This window comes from Daldinia loculata (genome assembly GCF_022478755.1).
Source record: "Daldinia loculata strain CBS 113971 unplaced genomic scaffold F4817scaffold_38, whole genome shotgun sequence".
In the NCBI taxonomy this organism is placed as follows: domain Eukaryota; kingdom Fungi; phylum Ascomycota; class Sordariomycetes; order Xylariales; family Hypoxylaceae; genus Daldinia; species Daldinia loculata.
Genome location: NW_026054892.1, coordinates 79064 through 96514, shown reverse-complemented (window position 1 = coordinate 96514; position 17451 = coordinate 79064). Strand labels below are relative to the sequence as shown.

Below are 17451 nucleotides of genomic sequence, written 5' to 3'. Positions count from 1 at the left end.
CGGGTTATGCCACATGAGTGTGCTTCAAGTGTCTTAGACAGTGTATCGTGGCATTAGCCCGTAGACTAAAAATCCGTAGCCACGGGACGGACTCTAGCACGAGAATATCGTCCTGTGAAGTCTGAGTACGAGAACAACTTGAAAAATAACTCGAATGATGATGTAGAGAGCCGAGGTAGTATGTAACGACACCTAAGAGCTTGTTAGTACGGGGGTACGAGGTTTCACCCATGCGTTAAAACTCGAATTAACTATAACTAAAGAAAGCACTAAAGACCGTAGACTCGAAAGTCGAGAAATGAAACCGGCATATATAGAACATTGTCTCGATGACGAAGCCACTATCCAATAGGCTTGATATCGTAATAATCATCGTCGCTAAGTTGACTCAAGTGACTAACCTAGACTTAAAAGAAAAGTCTGGGATGGGAGGCTAGAGATAGAGACGTTGATAATAAGTCCCCTGAACCCTGTCGTTCCTGAAAATATCACTCTTTGGGACGTGTTTGCGCGCGTGGCGGCTGGACCCGTCATAAAAGTCCAAAAAAAAAAAGTATGCATGTATGTAATTTCTAGGATCGTCAAGCCGAACTTTTAATTACTCCCTTTCTTTTTTTCTCGCATCAACTCTATCGAAATTATACTTAGAGACTCGATAGAGCAGGCCGATAATAGTATCATAAAGTCTCAAGAGGCTAATTATTATAATTATATTATATACTTCCAAGTTGCACAGCGTCCAAGACTCGAAACTCCGTCTCGGACCCGAATCCTGGGAAGCTTGTTGGACTCAAAATTAGACCTCCCGTCCGGTCTTTGTTGACCACAGCTCTAAGCTTTAGGCTCTCTCTAAGCTCTACATACCAGGCTCTAGCAAGTCCCCCGGCAAAAGTGGACAACTCATCTTGCATCAAAGCTGCTGCACGATAAACGGCTTCCCATTCGCTTGTCACCCACAGCACGTTCTCTTATTAGAGATCGGAAACTAAACTGTCTGCACCCGGTAACCAGTACTACACAAGGCTCGAGGTTATTTGGATATGGCTTCTTGACACGATATCTTCTTTTATCTCCTTTCCCTCTTACCTTCCCCTTGCCCCTTGGCCTCGCGCTTCCCCAGTCCAGCGTCGCATCTAGAAGGCGAGCGCTTATAACGACCCGACGCGGACGCGTGTATATGCAACCGTACGGAGAGACGACATCAGAAGCTCGGTCTGTTCCTGCAAAGAACACTCGTTCATCCTGCAGTTCTCCTGAATAATTAGTTATTTTATTATTATTATTCTGTTCCCACGCGGATCTTTAGCCAGGACGTATATTCCTACATATGCAGATACATGCATAAGCACGAGCACATAAAACATTATTTACATGCGCCGCGTGCCTCCTATTAAGCAGCAGAGAAAAGCTCGAGGCTCGTGCATCATTATCATTATCATCATCGCCATCACGACCTATGAGAACGCGCAACGCTAATGTCGACTTCTGGGGCCGCTTAGAAAAGAAGTTCGCGGGGGCCAAGAGTTTTTCGACATTATTCGACATTACAATATTCCGTATAACCAGACCAGACCAGTCTTGTAGCGGACCAAAACTCCACATCCGTCCCAAAAGCCTGGAAACTCGCCAATAGAGGAGGGCCCTCGTTGACCTCACACCGCCACCACTCACTTGGTTCCTCGGGATCACGAAAGGCGGCCAGCTTGCTTTCCCAAGTTTTCTGCCAACTTCCCCCCTGTCCGGCGGAGATCTCCTAGGTTAGGTACCTACATATATAGGACCTACCCCGGCTAGCCGTTGTTGTCGTTGTACTATTCGCTCGCACGCACGCTCGCTTGATCAGCGGAAGAGGTGCGCGCTACTGACGTCGAAATGCTTCACGGTCGAATAAGTCTTAGAACACCTGCCACCACCACCACCACCGTCGCCGCCGCCGTCGCCGCCGCCGCAGCCTTACCTCAGCCTCCGTCATCACTCGCCCTACTATTTCCTCCTCGTTGTTTTACCTCTGTCTAAATTTAATAATTTTTATGCCCATTTTGGCCCAAATCTAGACTCGGGACTTGGGTCTGTCACCTTGTATTACTTTCGCTGTATCATATTGGTCAGTACCTCTTCCCCCCCTCCAATAGCAGTGCCAGCGCAGCCCTTACCAGGGTAGCTGTGGCCGATGAGCTTGCGCCAGCTAATACTTCGCGACGCTAGTCTGCTGTAATATTTTCGAATGTTTAATTTTGGTTGCGTTGTACTTTTTGGACCAGGTTTTGTGTAGGAAGTCAGTCGTCTCTATCAGACTTGGAGTTTGTCTACTTTGAACAGAAAAATAAGGACCGACGCGAACTACGGAATTGGGACTACGCTTTGAGTCCACTCGCGTGTTTTCGACTCTTCCAGCAACGGCTGCTTCTCATGCTTACGTTGAGATTGAGTCGCGTTGCCAGTCATTCGTTATCGAAGTCGTTTGCAGCTAGTGGAAGCTGTTCAGCCTGGGCTTGTCGACCAGCACACCTCTTAGGAAAGGAAGTCTTTCTTGGGAAGCAGCAGGTTTTGTGAGGTATGTTAATCCTGTATCAAATCATTGCCCCTATAGGTCCTCCTATCATACGTTTTCTGGTATCCATAGAGATATCTTCATCCACCTGTGTTACCTGTACAACGAAGAACCTTGCAAATACCGAGACCATGTTTCCTTTCGGTCATTACTATACCCTCTATGCTCGCAATTATCATTCAACCCTCTTACGCAGTATAGCAGGCTGAAGCACGTTTCTCACATAATCGTAGGGCCCCGGTATCCACCCCCTTTCCGGCGATCTTTTCGATGGCGTCCTCCGAGGTGGACCAGAAGTTCCTCGGACGCCTCGCAAAATCTGTCGAGCCCAATAATGCGCTGCTCGCGTCGATGCTGTTTAAGATATTGGGGCTTTCAATCAATGTAGCCGGGCAGTTGGTGAAAGCGCGCAAACAGCGCCGCCTCGATACCACGCGCGTGACTCAGTCCCTCGAGCTCTACTTTCACATATTATGGCTCTCGCGTGAGGGCCTCGTGATGCTCGAGCAGTATGTTTTACCCATGGTCGGCGACTACGTCGAGCTCAAGGTTCTTGCGTACAAACTACGCGCGTCCTTCTACCACATCTTCGTCCTGTTCCACAATAATCCCCCGGTTTCGCCCTTGGGAATTGCAACAACACCTCAGGCTCTCGCCGCGGAGATGACGCCGGAGCCGTTACGAGTCGATAAGGGGAAGGGCGTGGATAGGAGCAACCCGGCAGCATTCTTGCCGCCCCAGTACTTGCGATCGTCGGTACAGCCAACTCACCCGTATGAGCAAGGCGCACCAGCACCGCCCCCCGGCTTCGAGGCGCAAGTGCAGATGCCAAATTTCACTCCGGAAGCAGCGGCCGCTTTTCTACTACCGTCAGTAGACTACTTACCAACAGCACACCAGTACTTCCGGGAGGCTATTTCGTTGGCAGATAACTTGTTATGGGGGTCGCACTCACTACGACTTTCGGTAAAAACGGAGTATGCGGCGTTCCTATACGATTGCGTTCACGACCGAGAGGGAAGCCGACGATTAGCGAAGCAGACGATCGGGGAGGTGTACGAAGCGACTGAGGGCCTGGACGACGATATGTACGACGACGCGTGCGAACTCGTGACTGTGCTCGGCAAGATGATGAAGCGCGGCCTGGGAGCGGGAAGCTCGAGGAGCGGCGGAAGACCAAGTCCTAGCGTGACGCAAGCCACCGCTGTCTCCCAGAGCGGCGAGAGTAGTGCGACGGTTGTACCGCCTGTCCCGCCCGTCGGCATGGAGAATCCGATATAAGGTCGAGTTCGGAATTCGTGTGACAACGTTCGGGTACCGACGATACTCGATAAGGCGGCTACGCGTCCCGGTTCCATGCTGTTGGTCTGTACTTCCTACAGAATATAAACGAGCAAACAGTTTCGGATCCGTGCCAACGAAGTTCCAGCCGAAGCCCAAGCCGTACGCGGCCAAAATACAAGTATATCTCAACTAATAAGGATCCTAGAAACACTATTTCCACACATACCACGAACAACCTCTACAAATAGTCATAATTCACACCTATACACTCATAACGGTTCATATCAATGCCGTATCCCTTGTAATTAACTCAACCATACCCTACCCAAGACGTACACGATCAGCACATCCCAAGTGTTCGGAATTATTAACTCAAAAGGGGGAGATTCTGCCGTACCTACCTACATACCTCATACATACACGCACCTTACCACGTCTCATGCCCATCAAGAGACAGCTAATAACCACCCACCGGCATCCCGTCCCCCTTCCCAGCACTTTATTTTCTCGTTCATAAAAGCGTTTGATGATACCCAGTTCCGTCCTGCGAGGCGGACAGACGGATAGAGAGAGAGGGGCTACACGCCCCGCCATTGCATCACATACCATGTGTATTAGACAGCATAGCTAGGTAGCTAGCTAGTTGCAGATAGTTGCAACATATTTAGTAGTTCAGGGGCTTTAGCTAGAGCTCTTGTTTTGAAATATTACAGAAGAAAGAGTTTTGCAAAATCTTAATAAGTAAGGACTTCATAGTTGAGTCTTGTGTCTGGTTCATAGGGGTTGTTAACTCCCTTCATTTCTACCCCTAATCAACTTGGACCTTGTAAAACGACTTATGTCTGAAATTTCCCATTACCAGACTTATACTACCTACTTGAGTTCTCCAATATACTAGTCAAGAGTATAATAGTGAGTTGGCAATATATCTTAGTTCAAGAGATTGGCTGAGATAAGTACAGTTTAGAATGGCTCTTATTTGGGCGCATTTATATTAAATGCTCTCTTTCTATGCTTGTCTTATAATAACCAAGTATATATTCTATAATACTAACTAAAGGAGATTCATACCTTCGTAAAGTCATACCCACCAAACCCTCAATCCACTGGCTCGTGGAAAGAGACAGTCTAAGTAACAAGTATAAATTTATCCACGACGCTGTGTAACCCTCTTGCACTTGTTGCCAATCATAGTTAAACGTGAAGTTGACAAGCAATTCTTAGAATACAAACTGTAAACCATGTCTATGAAAAGAAAGGCAAGTCTATTCCCTGGAAATGCAGTTTAGGATATCATGTTCACACCAGCTCAATGCCCGGACACCCTATCCCTACCCATAATTCAATCGGTCTTTCTATCCCTCCGTATCCTGGGTCTTCCGTTCCGTCTCTCGAAATCTCACGGTCCCCTTTCCACCCCTGCTACCCTCGCCCAAATCCGGAGGTGCAGTCTCTCCCCTCTTCACACCGTTTCCAACTCTCCTCCCCTTCGCAGCCGCTCTCATCCTCTTCTCCCTCTCCATAACCACGCTATCGCGGCTTTTTAAGCTCACCGGCGGCGGCCTCCCTTTGGGTCCCTACTTCACTGCGGCGGCCGCGGCTTGCTCTTCGTACTCCGTGCCACAGATCTCATCTAGCTCGCCCACGATGCGGATTATGTACTCAAAGATAGTCAGCCCCTCCTTTGTTACATCGGCGCGTTCCTCTTCCGTCAACTTTGACTCCGGAGGCGAGGTGGCCGTTTCTAGCGCCTCCTTGAATAATCTCTTTAAGTCTTCGCCGTTCTCCGGCGTGTCGAAGAGGAAGAAGTTGAGAGGCGGTGGTTGCATGTTTTGCTTTCGGAGAACATCCTTGACGCAAAAGGCGTCATAAGAACCAGGCATTCTAAACTCGGGCTCGGGTTTGTCGAAGGATGATTCCAGACTTGACCAGAACCCGGTGCTCTGGTCGACGCGCTCGAGCGACGCTCTGATAAAACGTCCCCCGGCGAAGAGCGCCATGTACATGACCCAGGCATAAGCGACTAGGACGTGCGGGCGTGCCTGAACAGCCTCGCGGATATGCTTCTTAAACTCGACCAGCACAGGCGCATGCGACACCGATTCCATTCGCGAACGTACGAAACCGTCGTTCCGCCCGAGTAGCGTAACGATATCCTCTTGTAGGGCTCCCGACCGCGCGAAGCCCTCTATGCGTATATCTGCTAAGAGCGAACGTATCCGAGGCTCTATCTTTGCAGTAGCATGGGAGTCTTCTAAAATATGGTCCCATTCCTTCTCGAAGGTCTGGTAGATGGGCGCGATGTGCAGGAGCCCTGTGACATAGTTCTTCGCATCATCAGAATGTGGAGGGAGAGCCAGACGCAAGCGACAGGTAACTAGCTTGTTGAGCTTAGTGTGTAAGGGGCGTAAAGCGATATTGATCTCCTCGCCCAGAGTAGGAGTAGCGGTAGTAGTGTCTTCAGTCTTGGAAGGCATATTGATAGGCGATGGAAAGTTAGGATTGGAGAGAGTATAGTGCTTTTAGGTTATGTAGGTTGATGGTTGTAATAATCGATATTAAATAAACGTAGATATGTAGGGGAAAGCTAGGGAAAGCTAGGTAAGGCTGAGTGAAGCCTGACTTAAGATAGTTGATTCTGTGATTGAGCAGGTGACTGTTGTTTGTAAGAGTCGGGTCACACTCCCAGTCACGACCGTCACGACCAAGATTCCTTCCCGAGGAAATAACCAACGATCTTTACATATGACCAAGGCAAGTGTCTACCCAGTACCTACTATACTAACTAGTGGATAGGGTAGGAGTGATGGTTGCTGGTCTGGTTAAACAAGTTGAGAACACTCGGATGTCTTGACGGCGAGAAGGTCCAACGAGAAGCAACCACGCGCTTTTGCAACCTTGAGTACCTATAACCCGGGCAATCCGATGCGAGAAACAAACCAAAATGAGACGTTGCGGCTCTGTCGTGCACACATAAATTTCACAACCCTGAACCAGCCAAATAAATCATGCCTCATGCCAAGCCAAGTGAGCGGTGGCAACGCCGATGGCAGCGAGCATGAAAAATTACTGAGTTGCCACCGCAAGCAATCGACAACCCCCCAACTAGGATACTTGCATCAGACTTCAGTACCTACAGTTCAAACGAACTCGGCATCTCGTAGAAGGGAGCGGCTACCTACCTTATATATGTACTCACATATATATATCTCTGGCTATAGCGCAAGGCAAACACTCATGTTTCAAATCAGAACGATCTAAAAACCCCGAACGAATGGTTCGGATCGGGAGCCCACTGATGTCATTCACCGCTTGGTTTGGAAAATATACTATCACCTCGGAGGCTAGTGCCGTTATGGTCTAGGTTGGTTTCCCCCGAGCCGGGTCAAATGCTAAATACCTTATGCTCTGGGGTATCTGGAGTTTGTTGTTGGCGTATTTTGGGTGTTAGTCATAACTTGGATTATCGTGAGAATATCGTGAGAACATTCATATATGTGGATGATGACATTTATCAACTTCGCTTACTGGAACAGGATGCGTGACTGTTGTCTACTTCCATACTTCGTTAAGTAATATGTCTCATGACTAGTATCTCACATCTCACATGGGCTAGCTTATGAATCTAATGTCATCTAGTTATAAACACAGTACTGTTATAAGTACCTAAGGCTAGACAATGTTTAAGAAGTCACCTGCTTATATGGCCTTAGGAATATATTATTTGGACTTTAGTTGACAAATGCTAAATTTCATGACATATTATAGACGCTCATACACACTCAGAGATAACCTCCATATTAGGTGAGTTGGTTGCGTGTGGTACCCGTCTCTTAGTCCCGTATATGATATAGCCCAAGAATATCCATTCTATCTATGATATGTTAAGTTATGCCTGATACCCATGCACCAGTTGCCAAACCCAATTCTTATGACCGTGACGCCGCGTCACTACTACCTGTCCCATCCAAGAACAAAACAAAGCTAATAAGGCTACCTAATGGGTAGAAAGCTACGGCTCTGCCGTTCTATTTCCTCTTTCGGGAACGGCCTTTGCTCCGTCATCCTCGTCATGACTCTCGTTGTTGACGAAGATGAAAGAAACTAGTACAACTGCAGCTCCGATCCAGTACATAAAGCTAGAGTATTGCGCGTATTGGATCATTTCACCGATTAGGGACAGTGGTATGGTTAAGGATAGGCCAACAGTGACAACCAACGGCGTCGTGAGTAACATCGCGTAGGCCCACGAGATGTCCGAGACGAAAGAAGATATCGAATTGAGTATGATGATTGCCCATACCTTACCGCTCGGGGGTAGTTCAAACTGTTCTCTGTTAGTAACTCCCGAAAGTCCCATCGTGATTGTAGGTAAGATACGTACCGGCTCGATTCCTGTAAAATGCAGAATGAAAAACAGAGGCCACAGAAAAAGGATATTAAACACTCCCACAAGTCCGAAAAACAAGGGCATATTCACGCGCTCCTCGTTTCCGATGCGCACCTTCATCACCACAACATACAGCCCGTAAACGACCGCGCTGAAGAAGGCCATAGCGTCGCCGATAGCGATCTGCTGCTGGCTCTTATGCGGGAAGTTTCCCCGGTTGTCGTCATTATCGCCCGAGAGGTCGACGGTTGAGATAAGGATGATTCCCGCGAGTGAAGCCAGTACGCCGATTAGTTTGCGCACCGAGAACGGCTCGATACGCATCACGGCGCAGAATATCAGCGTCCACACGCTACTCGTAGATGTGAGGATCGTAACGCTCGCCACGCTCGTGTACTCCAGGCACGCCGACGCAAAGTAGTTCCCCAGGAACCAGATCATGCAGAACTCGAGGCTGTACCGCGCCGTCTCCAGGAACGAGAGCTTGTCCGATGTCCTCGGCGGATCGACTATTTCGAAACTTCCCTCGTCGTCGGATAGCAGCCTCTCGCCTACTGTAACCGCTTCTTCTTCCTCCCGTGTCTTTAGCCTCTCTACTCCTTGGTACCTCATTCTCCACTCCTGCATCGCCTGGTTCTTGACGCGGGTAAAGCCGCCATTCTGTATTATGTGCTTTATGGATATAGGGATCATCGACAGCGCAAATACGGACGTGTTAACATACACTAGGAAGAATGGCTTATCGTAGGTGTGATCGGAAAAGATATACTCGTAACTACGTTAGCTGAAGGTGCCCCCTGACCATACTCGTAGAATACTTACGCTGGCGAGGAAATTCGACGCCGTCCACAGGAATACGGTGACTAGTAATAGACTAATACCCAGAGTCCTCCTGGCCATATTCCTGATCCCTCCCTTTCGTTCCAGGCTTGGGATACTTCCCCAAGACGCGGATGACCCGGGCATGTTCTCAGACGGTACCGGTGGCTCGGAAAGTCTCCTTCTAGGAGCATCAAATCCGGGCTGCCTCTCATCCGCAGTAATTGTCGATTCCGGCGCCGCCATATCGTCGTCTGATAAGCGCAGTGTAGCGCAGAAACCCTTTGTGATCTATGAATCCCGCCGGGGTGTAACAACGGTCGCGTGAGACGGAAGCATTTATTATCCGAACAAAAAAGAGAGGATCGACGTTGATAGTCGCAAGGATCGAGTCTACATAGGGGCCGATAAGGACATAAAGACACCTACACGAGAGTAGAAAAGGGTGAATTTCGAGGGTTTGAAACATGCACATTGAAGGGTTCAATCCTATTGATGCGGCGCCGTCGGCCATTCAAGACGCCGAGATATTAAAGCTAAGACCCCTGAGCTTCTGCGTATCATTTCCTAGCGTGTTATTTTAGGTCTTGCGGGACACTGACAAGATTGATTAGGATGTACTTAGGTACCTATTAGATCATCCCACCATATAATTGCATGTGCTACCTAGGTACATAGGTATGCATTTGGTTTTGATTAATGATGCCTAGATGATGAGTTGGCTGGTGACAGGCAAGCCTACGAATCATCATCATACTCTCGGTTAGGCAGCAAGAAAAAGTCACAAAATTAAAGGCGATATCGAAGAAACACATTGTGGGATATGAATAAATAAACACTTCTGAATGCTACCTGAGAAATATCGAGATGTCTCAATCGAGACCTGGATACGTAAACCTGGATGATGAAAAGACGCCTAAGCCTCAATTCTGCAGTGTCGTGCTGCACTGTTGAGACTAAAAACCAAAGATGCAATGTATCAACTGTCTCTATACACTCATTATGGACGCGGCTCTGAAAATCCACTGCTCCGCATCTGTAACATGTCCCTGAAAGTCCCTAAAATCCGAAGTCTTCCATACAAAGAGCTGAACGATGGTTGAGAAAGCGCATTAGGCTGACCAAGGTTCAGCCGAGCTGTGTGACCTCTGAGATTTATGGGATGTCGCATAAACTGGACGAAATGCCCCTAATATTCTAGTTAACGGTCCTTAACATGCGCATCCATCGCGGTCGTTCTCGATGTGGATGTTGATAGGGTCTTGGAAGTCGCCACTGAACTCTTCGGACTCCTCTTGTGCCAGGGCATGCCGTGCAATGACTACGATATAGATTAGAATAGGCGCATGGATAAAAAGGGAATTAAGATATACCATCAAATGCTTGCTCAACGTTGACCGCCTCCTTCGCACTAGTCTCAAAGTAGGGGATATCGCCCTTAGACTGGCAGAAAGTAGCTGCCCTCTTACTCGAGACCTATAGATAATGAGTGGGTGAGCCGGTTGATGGCAGGTCGATCTCAACTTACTACTCGCTTGCTCTCATCGACATCGATCTTGTTTCCAAGGACGACCTTTAGTCCAATTAGCCTGGTTCTGAATCATGACAGAACGATTATTCTTACGAAAGGGAAGTTTTCGGGATCCCTCGGAGAAGCTTGGATTAAGAACTCATCTCTCCAGGAATCTAGCGAATCGAAACTCTTGGAGTTGTTGACATCAAAAACCAGCACGCAGCAGTCGGCACCTCGGTAGAACGCAACACCTAAAGATTGAAAGCGCTCCTGACCGGCTGTATCCCAGAGCTGCTTCTCGTCAGCAATCACCTCTGACGAGCTTGTCGCCATATCATACCTGCACTGTGACTTGTTGGTCGTCGATGAGGACCTTCTGAATTAAGAAGTCGGCACCGATGGTAGCCTTGTAACTGGCGCTGAATTTCTTGTTGACCTGTCCAGCGTGGGATATTAGTTTCGGGCTATTTGGGCATCGTAACCGGGGTGTTGTGGAGGAAACTGGCCAGGTTGGGAATCATAACATACATATTGATTCAGCAGACTCGTCTTTCCAACACCGCTATCGCCAAGGACAATAACCTAAGTATATTGTGTGTCAGTTTATGAGATCATACCAAAAATGCGTATGCAATCGGAATGGTGTTTATCGTTACCTTCAAGATAGCCCCTTTCCTAGAAGCCATGGCGGAGATCAGAGGTGAAGCTGGAGACTCTCGGTAGGTTGCTGTAAGGTCGAAGAAGTTCACGGGTTTAATTTGGGTTTATCGGGGATCTCAGATTTATGCGCTGGGTTGAATAGTGGGTTTCCGATTGAGGTAACGGAACTTGTGCGACAGTTAATGGCAGGTCGTGATAGGACCGTGTTGTATTGTTGAAAGTTGAGACGGGAGTTGTAGTTGCAGATGTTATTGTACCTGTTTGAAGGCCTGGGGCTGTTTAGATGGATTAGCGCTGGCTGGCCGACTGCCTGGTCGGACCTGGGCTGATACCTACCTGATTCAGATCCTAGCTGATAAGGCGCTGTAGCTTGTTGCTTTAGTGAGCACGAGATCAAGCGCTAATAGGTACACTAGCTGGTCGCAGCCACATTCCCCAACCGAGCACAATGATTTGAAGCCACATGCAGGCACATAGGTACATGAATTTAAGTTCAATGATGTCTTCTAAATTAACAGGCAGCATCGAAGGTTTGTTTCAATCGTAAATGAATTGTGCTTTTACCTAAGGGAGTTAGACTTTCTTACCAGGTAAACATATGACAAGAGCTGACAGAAGCCAAAAGGTTTCGAATGACCACCAGTGTTTCCTAGGTGGTATTTATATTTGCATAATTTGCATAAACTTTGGGCAGACACGTGAGTTCAGAAGCTATCGTAGGAAGCAATACGAAATATCACCCGGATTTCAATATCTACCTGTCTTAAGAAATCGATACAAATGGACATTGATCTACTCGGTTTTCCAGAGCCGAAGAGCCGCCATTTTTACCACCACTACTACATTATGGAAGGCAAATTCTAGGAAACCCTACCAAGGGTTAAAGTAGATCTTCAATCACGGAGTCTTGTCATGATGTCATACTTCATCATCCCCCTTATGGCATTACAGCTATGACTGCTTTAATCGGCTGCTATTATCTTAAGCCATTGAATGTTTTTATACAAAAGCTTTCCTCTCTCTATTTTCTCTTAAATTCTATCATTATTCAAGAAAACATTCATTGCCATCAGGATTACAGTTATTCACAATGGTAGCTATTCGTATTAGTAGCTCTTTAAATGCCTTGAGGGTTGCCCGGACCCGCGTTCCCCGAGCTTACCGTACTTTTACAGCTAGTCCCCGTTACTTTTCACCAGGTTATGGTGATGGAGAGGGAGATCCAGTTGGACAGGACCCTCAGAACCAGCCATCGTCAAGTGATGCACAGCAATCATCAGAACACCCTGGCCCAAGCCCACCGGACGTGGGCAAGGGAACAGGAGGTGGTCCTACGAAGGCCGCCTTGTCAGAGAGTATGAAAAACGCTGCTGCTCGCGAGTCAGGACAGAAGTCCCCCGAGGACGCCAGCGCGCAGTCCGGGGGGTCTAGGTCCAAAGAGGCTACCGAAACGGGAGGAAGTCCCACTGGCGGGAGTATTGCCAACGCGGCGAGCCAGGATGGAGGTGAGGCATTGAAGGGTCCTCAGGGCAAGGGCACACCCAGTCCAAAGATCCATAACCAGGCGGTGCCCGCCGTCAAGGAAGGCCTGAGTGACGAACAAAAACAGGAAGTCGAAAGGCATAACCAGGACTTCGAAAAGCGTCACGACCGGGCGGCACCCGCCTCAGATGACAAGGTCGACCCTAAGTTCTGGAAAGGGACGTGAGTAATGCGTGTGTCTGTTCTGCGTTGTTGTTTGCTGCTACGTCTCGATATATTATAGTATACTGATTTGTAATGGACGTAGCGGCGGTCTTCAACAGGGAGAGGGAAAAGGAGGAAGTGGAGTGGATTGGAATGCTTAGGTGAATGAATTACCTTGTATCTGATTGAGAGGGAGGCATTCTGATGCGTTATTCGAGGTGTATAAACTGTACCTTTTATATCTTATTGTTGAAGGTCATTGTGCTAAGGATAGAATTATTGTCATAGCACTAGTTATATAGATTAGGTACCTATCTACCTACCTAGGCAACTTGTCTGGATACTGAAATAGTACTATCAAACTCACCCAACGTAATTAAGTGAAGTGGTGTGCGGTACATGAGAATAGAGATATACTATGTAGTATATACTATTTAGTATATATGTTGACTTGGAGAAATATAGTTTAAAAGGTGAGGTGAGTTGAGGCTCGGATTCACGGATCCAAATCCATCAATGGTCCGCACTTGCCCCGCTAGCTTGTCCCCAGCAATTAAAACCCCCTGTATTTCGTTAGGTACCTTGGATACTCGTTAAGCATTTTTAACTCCTTATCCAGCAAAGCGTTTCGATCAACTCACCATATGATTTCGATGTGATCCCATGGATAGCGAGGCATTTACTAGACAGAGATTCGATGGCGGATGAGGATCTACTGCACAGGATTCACGGATTGGAGGACTTGGATCTGGCAGCGCTTTTATGTCTCGTCAGTCGCGAACACTGCATCGTTAGCACCGAACCAGAAGAGCTCGACACTTTGGTTGAAGAGCTGCGACTCGTTGCTTCGCAGACTTTTAATCTGTCATCGGCGCTCGTAGATTGTACGCCACATACTACCCTCGACGACCTCGCCGCCTCTATCCAGCTTCGTCCAGCTACACCACCGCCGCAGCTCCCTCCTCCGACTCCGCGCACTCCATCAGCCTCCCCCCTTCGACGTCGAGGAACCGATGCATCCTACTTCCACGGCAGAACTGCGACTCCCACCACACCAAGAAACCAAAATCCATTTACGGGGGCACCGCCGCAGATTGCCAACGTAATTCTAGCGAAGAATCTCGACCGAGCTCCTAGGGATGTACAAATCCAATGTCTAGAACTTCTACGGACTAGGAGGATTCTGACGCGCACCAGCGTGCAGACGGCACCTAAGCAGTTCCTGTTTGTGGCCGTGCTCGAGTCCGCGGGTGCGGGACGGCTCGTGTCTCACCTAAACGACTTCTTCTATGTTTCACACTGGCACGATCCCGAGGATGGCTTTGCGCATTTGGAAGAGGAGGAAGATAGAAAAGGAGGAGAGACGGCTAGTCTAGATAGTGACTCGAGTGTAGTTCGGCGGAGCACCGCGGACTCGATGTCTGCTCCCGTACTTACGTCTACGCCTCGGGCGGGTCCAAGTCGTAGCAGCGCGACCTACGTAAACCGGGAAGATCAACTCACCATGGACCAAATATCCCTCTCTAGCTCACGCGCACCTTCATTCGCGTTCCCATCTATTAGCGAGTCCGATATCGCAACGCTGGCGCTGCGGGCGCGGCAAGTCAATCAGGAAATTGAGGTGCTGCGATATCAGATGAACATCGTGTCCTTTATACGCATGCATCGGGCCGTTGCGCCAGGCGGAGGCGGCGCGACACCTTTAGCTACCAAGCACCTCGATCAGTTGGCCAAGTGTCTCGCTGCACTTCACGGTCTCGACTACGTTACCCCGTCTCTAGTTGGGCTTGCGGTTAAGAAGATATACCCGCATCGTATCCGGATCGCGGCTCCCGGGCAGGAACGCAGCATGCAATGGGGCAGTGACCTTGGGGCTATCGAGACACTGCTGGAGGGTATGGACGCGGCGTATGTGATAGAGGATGTATTGAGCATGGTTGAGGCACCGTTATAGATAGGTTATGATACCCAGGGTTAAGTCATAGTTACATAGTACATAATAATAGAACTAAACATTGATTGCGTCCTAATTTTTTCATTCGTCATCTTCCTACAGTACAGTTCGCCCATTTCCTATACTTATCTTCGTCGAAGACGGAAATGCCGGCGCCGTATTTCGTACTACACCTTTACAACCAGATCCGAAAAACGCCGGCCTCGCAGGGCAACTACCTAAGTTATCCGCCGTGTCCGTGCCTCCTCGTCATTAATTATCTAAACTTTCCAATAGCCACGTTCCTAATCTTGTTAGGGTAGTGTGCAGTACGATTAAAAGGTCTCAGTGATCTTGCAGGACCAGCCGGAGTTCTTTGCTAATAAGGGTAGACTAAAATCTCTTAGTATTTGTATCAGGTTAAAAGGGAAAGGGGGCGTGATATGCTTACCTGGCTCCTAGACACCAGCCCAATTCGTTGCCCTTGATCTTCTTAGCGATCTTGACCTCCCGGTCAATAGGCATTTCGTAACCGCTGTGCAGCAATCCCATCATAAAGTTGAGGTCCAAGCAGTACTCGCCACGACCACGTAGCTCTTCTAGGGCCTCTGGGATATTGGTGAACGCGCCCCACGTGTCCTCGCCGCCGCACACGGCGTTAGTGAGATCGTGCAGTTCCCGGAGGGTGAACGAATCGGGCATTCCAAGAGGCTTGGTGCGGTCGTAGAAGAAAGAGAAGATGTAGACATCTTCCTTAGCGAATGTCTTGGCTAATGGGGGCTGGTGAACACCGTTGAAGGAGCAGGGTGCAAGCTTGCACTCGACGTCCTTGTACAGAATCCTCTCAGCCAGAGCACGACACTGCGCCGGAGCAGGGTTCATGGGGCCGGTCACATTAAGCTGCAACTCGCCGGTGCCTAGGGGGCTGTCGTCACCAAGTTTAACCGTAATCTTATCGGTCTGGCCCGCGTTAATACAAGGGTGGTTAAGAATGGGCTTTTCCAAGAAGGCCTTGCTCTTCTCCTTCTTGTAGATATCATGTAGCAAGCTCAAGTGGATAGAGTTGCGAGCCGCCATCAATCCGTATCCAAGGTGAGAATGCTGGTAGAGCTCAAAGTTTCGTCCGCCGAAGGAGAGCTCGTACTTGTGGTCGCCTTCAGCCAGCTTCTCGGGCATGCCACCAGAAGCAAGTCCCTTAAACGTGGGCTCAAAGACAATCTGCGTAGAACCACCACCAAGATCAAAGATAGCGGCGGTTGGGCTCTGGTCAGGACCACCAATCTTTCCTAGAAGGTAGTTGGTAGTAATCCAAGCGTATACACCCTCATCAGAACCGTCCATGATTGCAACACCATTCTCTTCTCGGGAGACAACGGGGAAGGGGTAGTCCTTCTCAAGGTGCTCCCGAACGGTCTCGAGGATTTTCCCACTGGCCTCCTGGCCGATCATTCGCAGACCAGCGGTCGCCTTTACGGCAACCGGGCTACAACCCTTCAACTTGTCGGGAACGGTCTCCATCGCGACCTGCATGAGACTATCCAGGGTCTTCGCGGCGGCAACGGGGTCGTCCTTATACTTGCTCAAGCCGCCTACGCTCTTGTCGGTCATTTTGAACTCTTCCTTCTCCAACTCTGGGGTCGGGCCACAGTTGTTGAACTTGTAAACATGGATACGAGATCCAGTGCTACCAGCGTCGATCATGAGGACATATTGTACGATTGGCTTGTCCTTAGAAAACGATTTCGTACATTTCGAGGTTCCGTATGATGAATCGGATGGCACCTGGCCGCCAGAATGTGATACTACAAATATCAATTAGATTGCTATCTTGATAGGAACCATAAGACTCAGTTACGAGGCAACATACCACCCTTATATACTTCTACACCTCTTGGCGAGATGTAGTAGAACAGGAACACCAAGAAGACAACGATGGCCGTGGTCTTTAGCCATCGCGTCCTTTGGGCCTGGTTCATGGTCGCAGCCTGTAATTTCTCCACGATGCCGGGTTCTCGGTGGCCCGAGTCGTAACGTGCAGGTTTCTCGTGAGGGTCGTGTCTGACTTGCTTCGTAGGCAGTGAAACTGATGTTCTCCTCATAACCTTTACATGCGATGCATCCCCCAAGAAGGTCGGAGAATTTAATTGGTAGTGAAAGAGTGAAAGAAAAGGCAAAAAAATTAAAAAAGAAAACCTAGAAAAAGCCAACGAGGGATCAGTTTGACATGCGAGAGTCTAAACCAGACAGGAGCGAGGATCAATGCCGGATATGAGAATCGTTAAATAGGATAGGTAATGTGGAAAAGGGGGGCAGCGAACACGAGGCAACACAACTTGTCCAAATGGCAAATGGCAATCTCGAAGATTGATTTTCCAATTTCAACGGTTTTTTAATGTTCCATTATCGATGACCCCTGAAGATGACTTGGCTGCTTGGATTTACCTAGTTGGCACTCCAAGGCACTTTGTGACTACCTATTTCTAGTGACTTAGTTGGATTAGGCACTGCATACCCCTGTCATCTTTGTACGTAACCCCGTACCCTGGCAGCCCTGGTAGACCTTGGCATCTAGAATCTAGGTACATGCATCTGGCATCTTCAAGCCTCGACTTCCC

General features: G+C 48.7%; 7 protein-coding genes across 7 annotated transcripts; 3 read left to right on the top strand and 4 right to left on the bottom strand.

Annotated features, from left to right (window-relative positions):
- Positions 1 to 2531: 2531 nt before the first annotated feature.
- Positions 2532 to 4567, top strand: F4817DRAFT_342998 (14-3-3 protein). Its single transcript, XM_049303973.1, has 2 exons — positions 2532 to 2554; positions 2753 to 4567. The coding sequence occupies exon 2, from the start codon at positions 2822 to 2824 to the stop codon at positions 3830 to 3832; it is 1011 nt and encodes a 336-aa protein (XP_049157300.1). The 5' UTR covers positions 2532 to 2554; positions 2753 to 2821; the 3' UTR covers positions 3833 to 4567.
- A 623-nt stretch (positions 4568 to 5190) lies between these two features.
- Positions 5191 to 6312, bottom strand: F4817DRAFT_317616 (uncharacterized protein; the record flags this gene model as incomplete). Its single annotated transcript, XM_049300825.1, has 2 exons — positions 5191 to 5365; positions 5417 to 6312. The coding sequence occupies 2 exons, from the start codon at positions 6310 to 6312 to the stop codon at positions 5191 to 5193; spliced, it is 1071 nt and encodes a 356-aa protein (XP_049157299.1).
- Positions 6313 to 7539: 1227 nt separating this feature from the next.
- On the bottom strand, positions 7540 to 9830 carry F4817DRAFT_342994 (uncharacterized protein). Its single transcript, XM_049303972.1, has 3 exons — positions 9048 to 9830; positions 8220 to 8993; positions 7540 to 8162 (listed from the first exon to the last, which is right to left on the bottom strand). Exons 1-3 carry the CDS (start codon positions 9288 to 9290, stop codon positions 7848 to 7850), a joined length of 1332 nt encoding a protein of 443 aa, XP_049157298.1. The 5' UTR covers positions 9291 to 9830; the 3' UTR covers positions 7540 to 7847.
- A 425-nt stretch (positions 9831 to 10255) lies between these two features.
- On the bottom strand, positions 10256 to 11243 carry F4817DRAFT_317614 (uncharacterized protein; the record flags this gene model as incomplete). Its single annotated transcript, XM_049300824.1, has 7 exons — positions 10256 to 10365; positions 10418 to 10520; positions 10573 to 10617; positions 10669 to 10848; positions 10898 to 10993; positions 11086 to 11139; positions 11214 to 11243. The coding sequence occupies 7 exons, from the start codon at positions 11241 to 11243 to the stop codon at positions 10256 to 10258; spliced, it is 618 nt and encodes a 205-aa protein (XP_049157297.1).
- Positions 11244 to 12206: 963 nt separating this feature from the next.
- Positions 12207 to 13095, top strand: F4817DRAFT_169652 (uncharacterized protein). Its single transcript, XM_049298188.1, has one exon. The coding sequence runs from the start codon at positions 12308 to 12310 to the stop codon at positions 12923 to 12925; it is 618 nt and encodes a 205-aa protein (XP_049157296.1). The 5' UTR covers positions 12207 to 12307; the 3' UTR covers positions 12926 to 13095.
- Positions 13096 to 13402: 307 nt separating this feature from the next.
- On the top strand, positions 13403 to 14893 carry F4817DRAFT_342989 (uncharacterized protein). The gene has a single exon (XM_049303971.1). It carries the CDS (start codon positions 13601 to 13603, stop codon positions 14855 to 14857), a length of 1257 nt encoding a protein of 418 aa, XP_049157295.1. The 5' UTR covers positions 13403 to 13600; the 3' UTR covers positions 14858 to 14893.
- F4817DRAFT_342988 (guanosine-diphosphatase) lies at positions 14894 to 17308 on the bottom strand. Its single transcript, XM_049303970.1, has 3 exons — positions 16704 to 17308; positions 15288 to 16638; positions 14894 to 15229 (listed from the first exon to the last, which is right to left on the bottom strand). The coding sequence occupies exons 1-3, from the start codon at positions 16933 to 16935 to the stop codon at positions 15172 to 15174; spliced, it is 1641 nt and encodes a 546-aa protein (XP_049157294.1). The 5' UTR covers positions 16936 to 17308; the 3' UTR covers positions 14894 to 15171.
- Between the last annotated feature and the right edge of the window lie 143 nt (positions 17309 to 17451).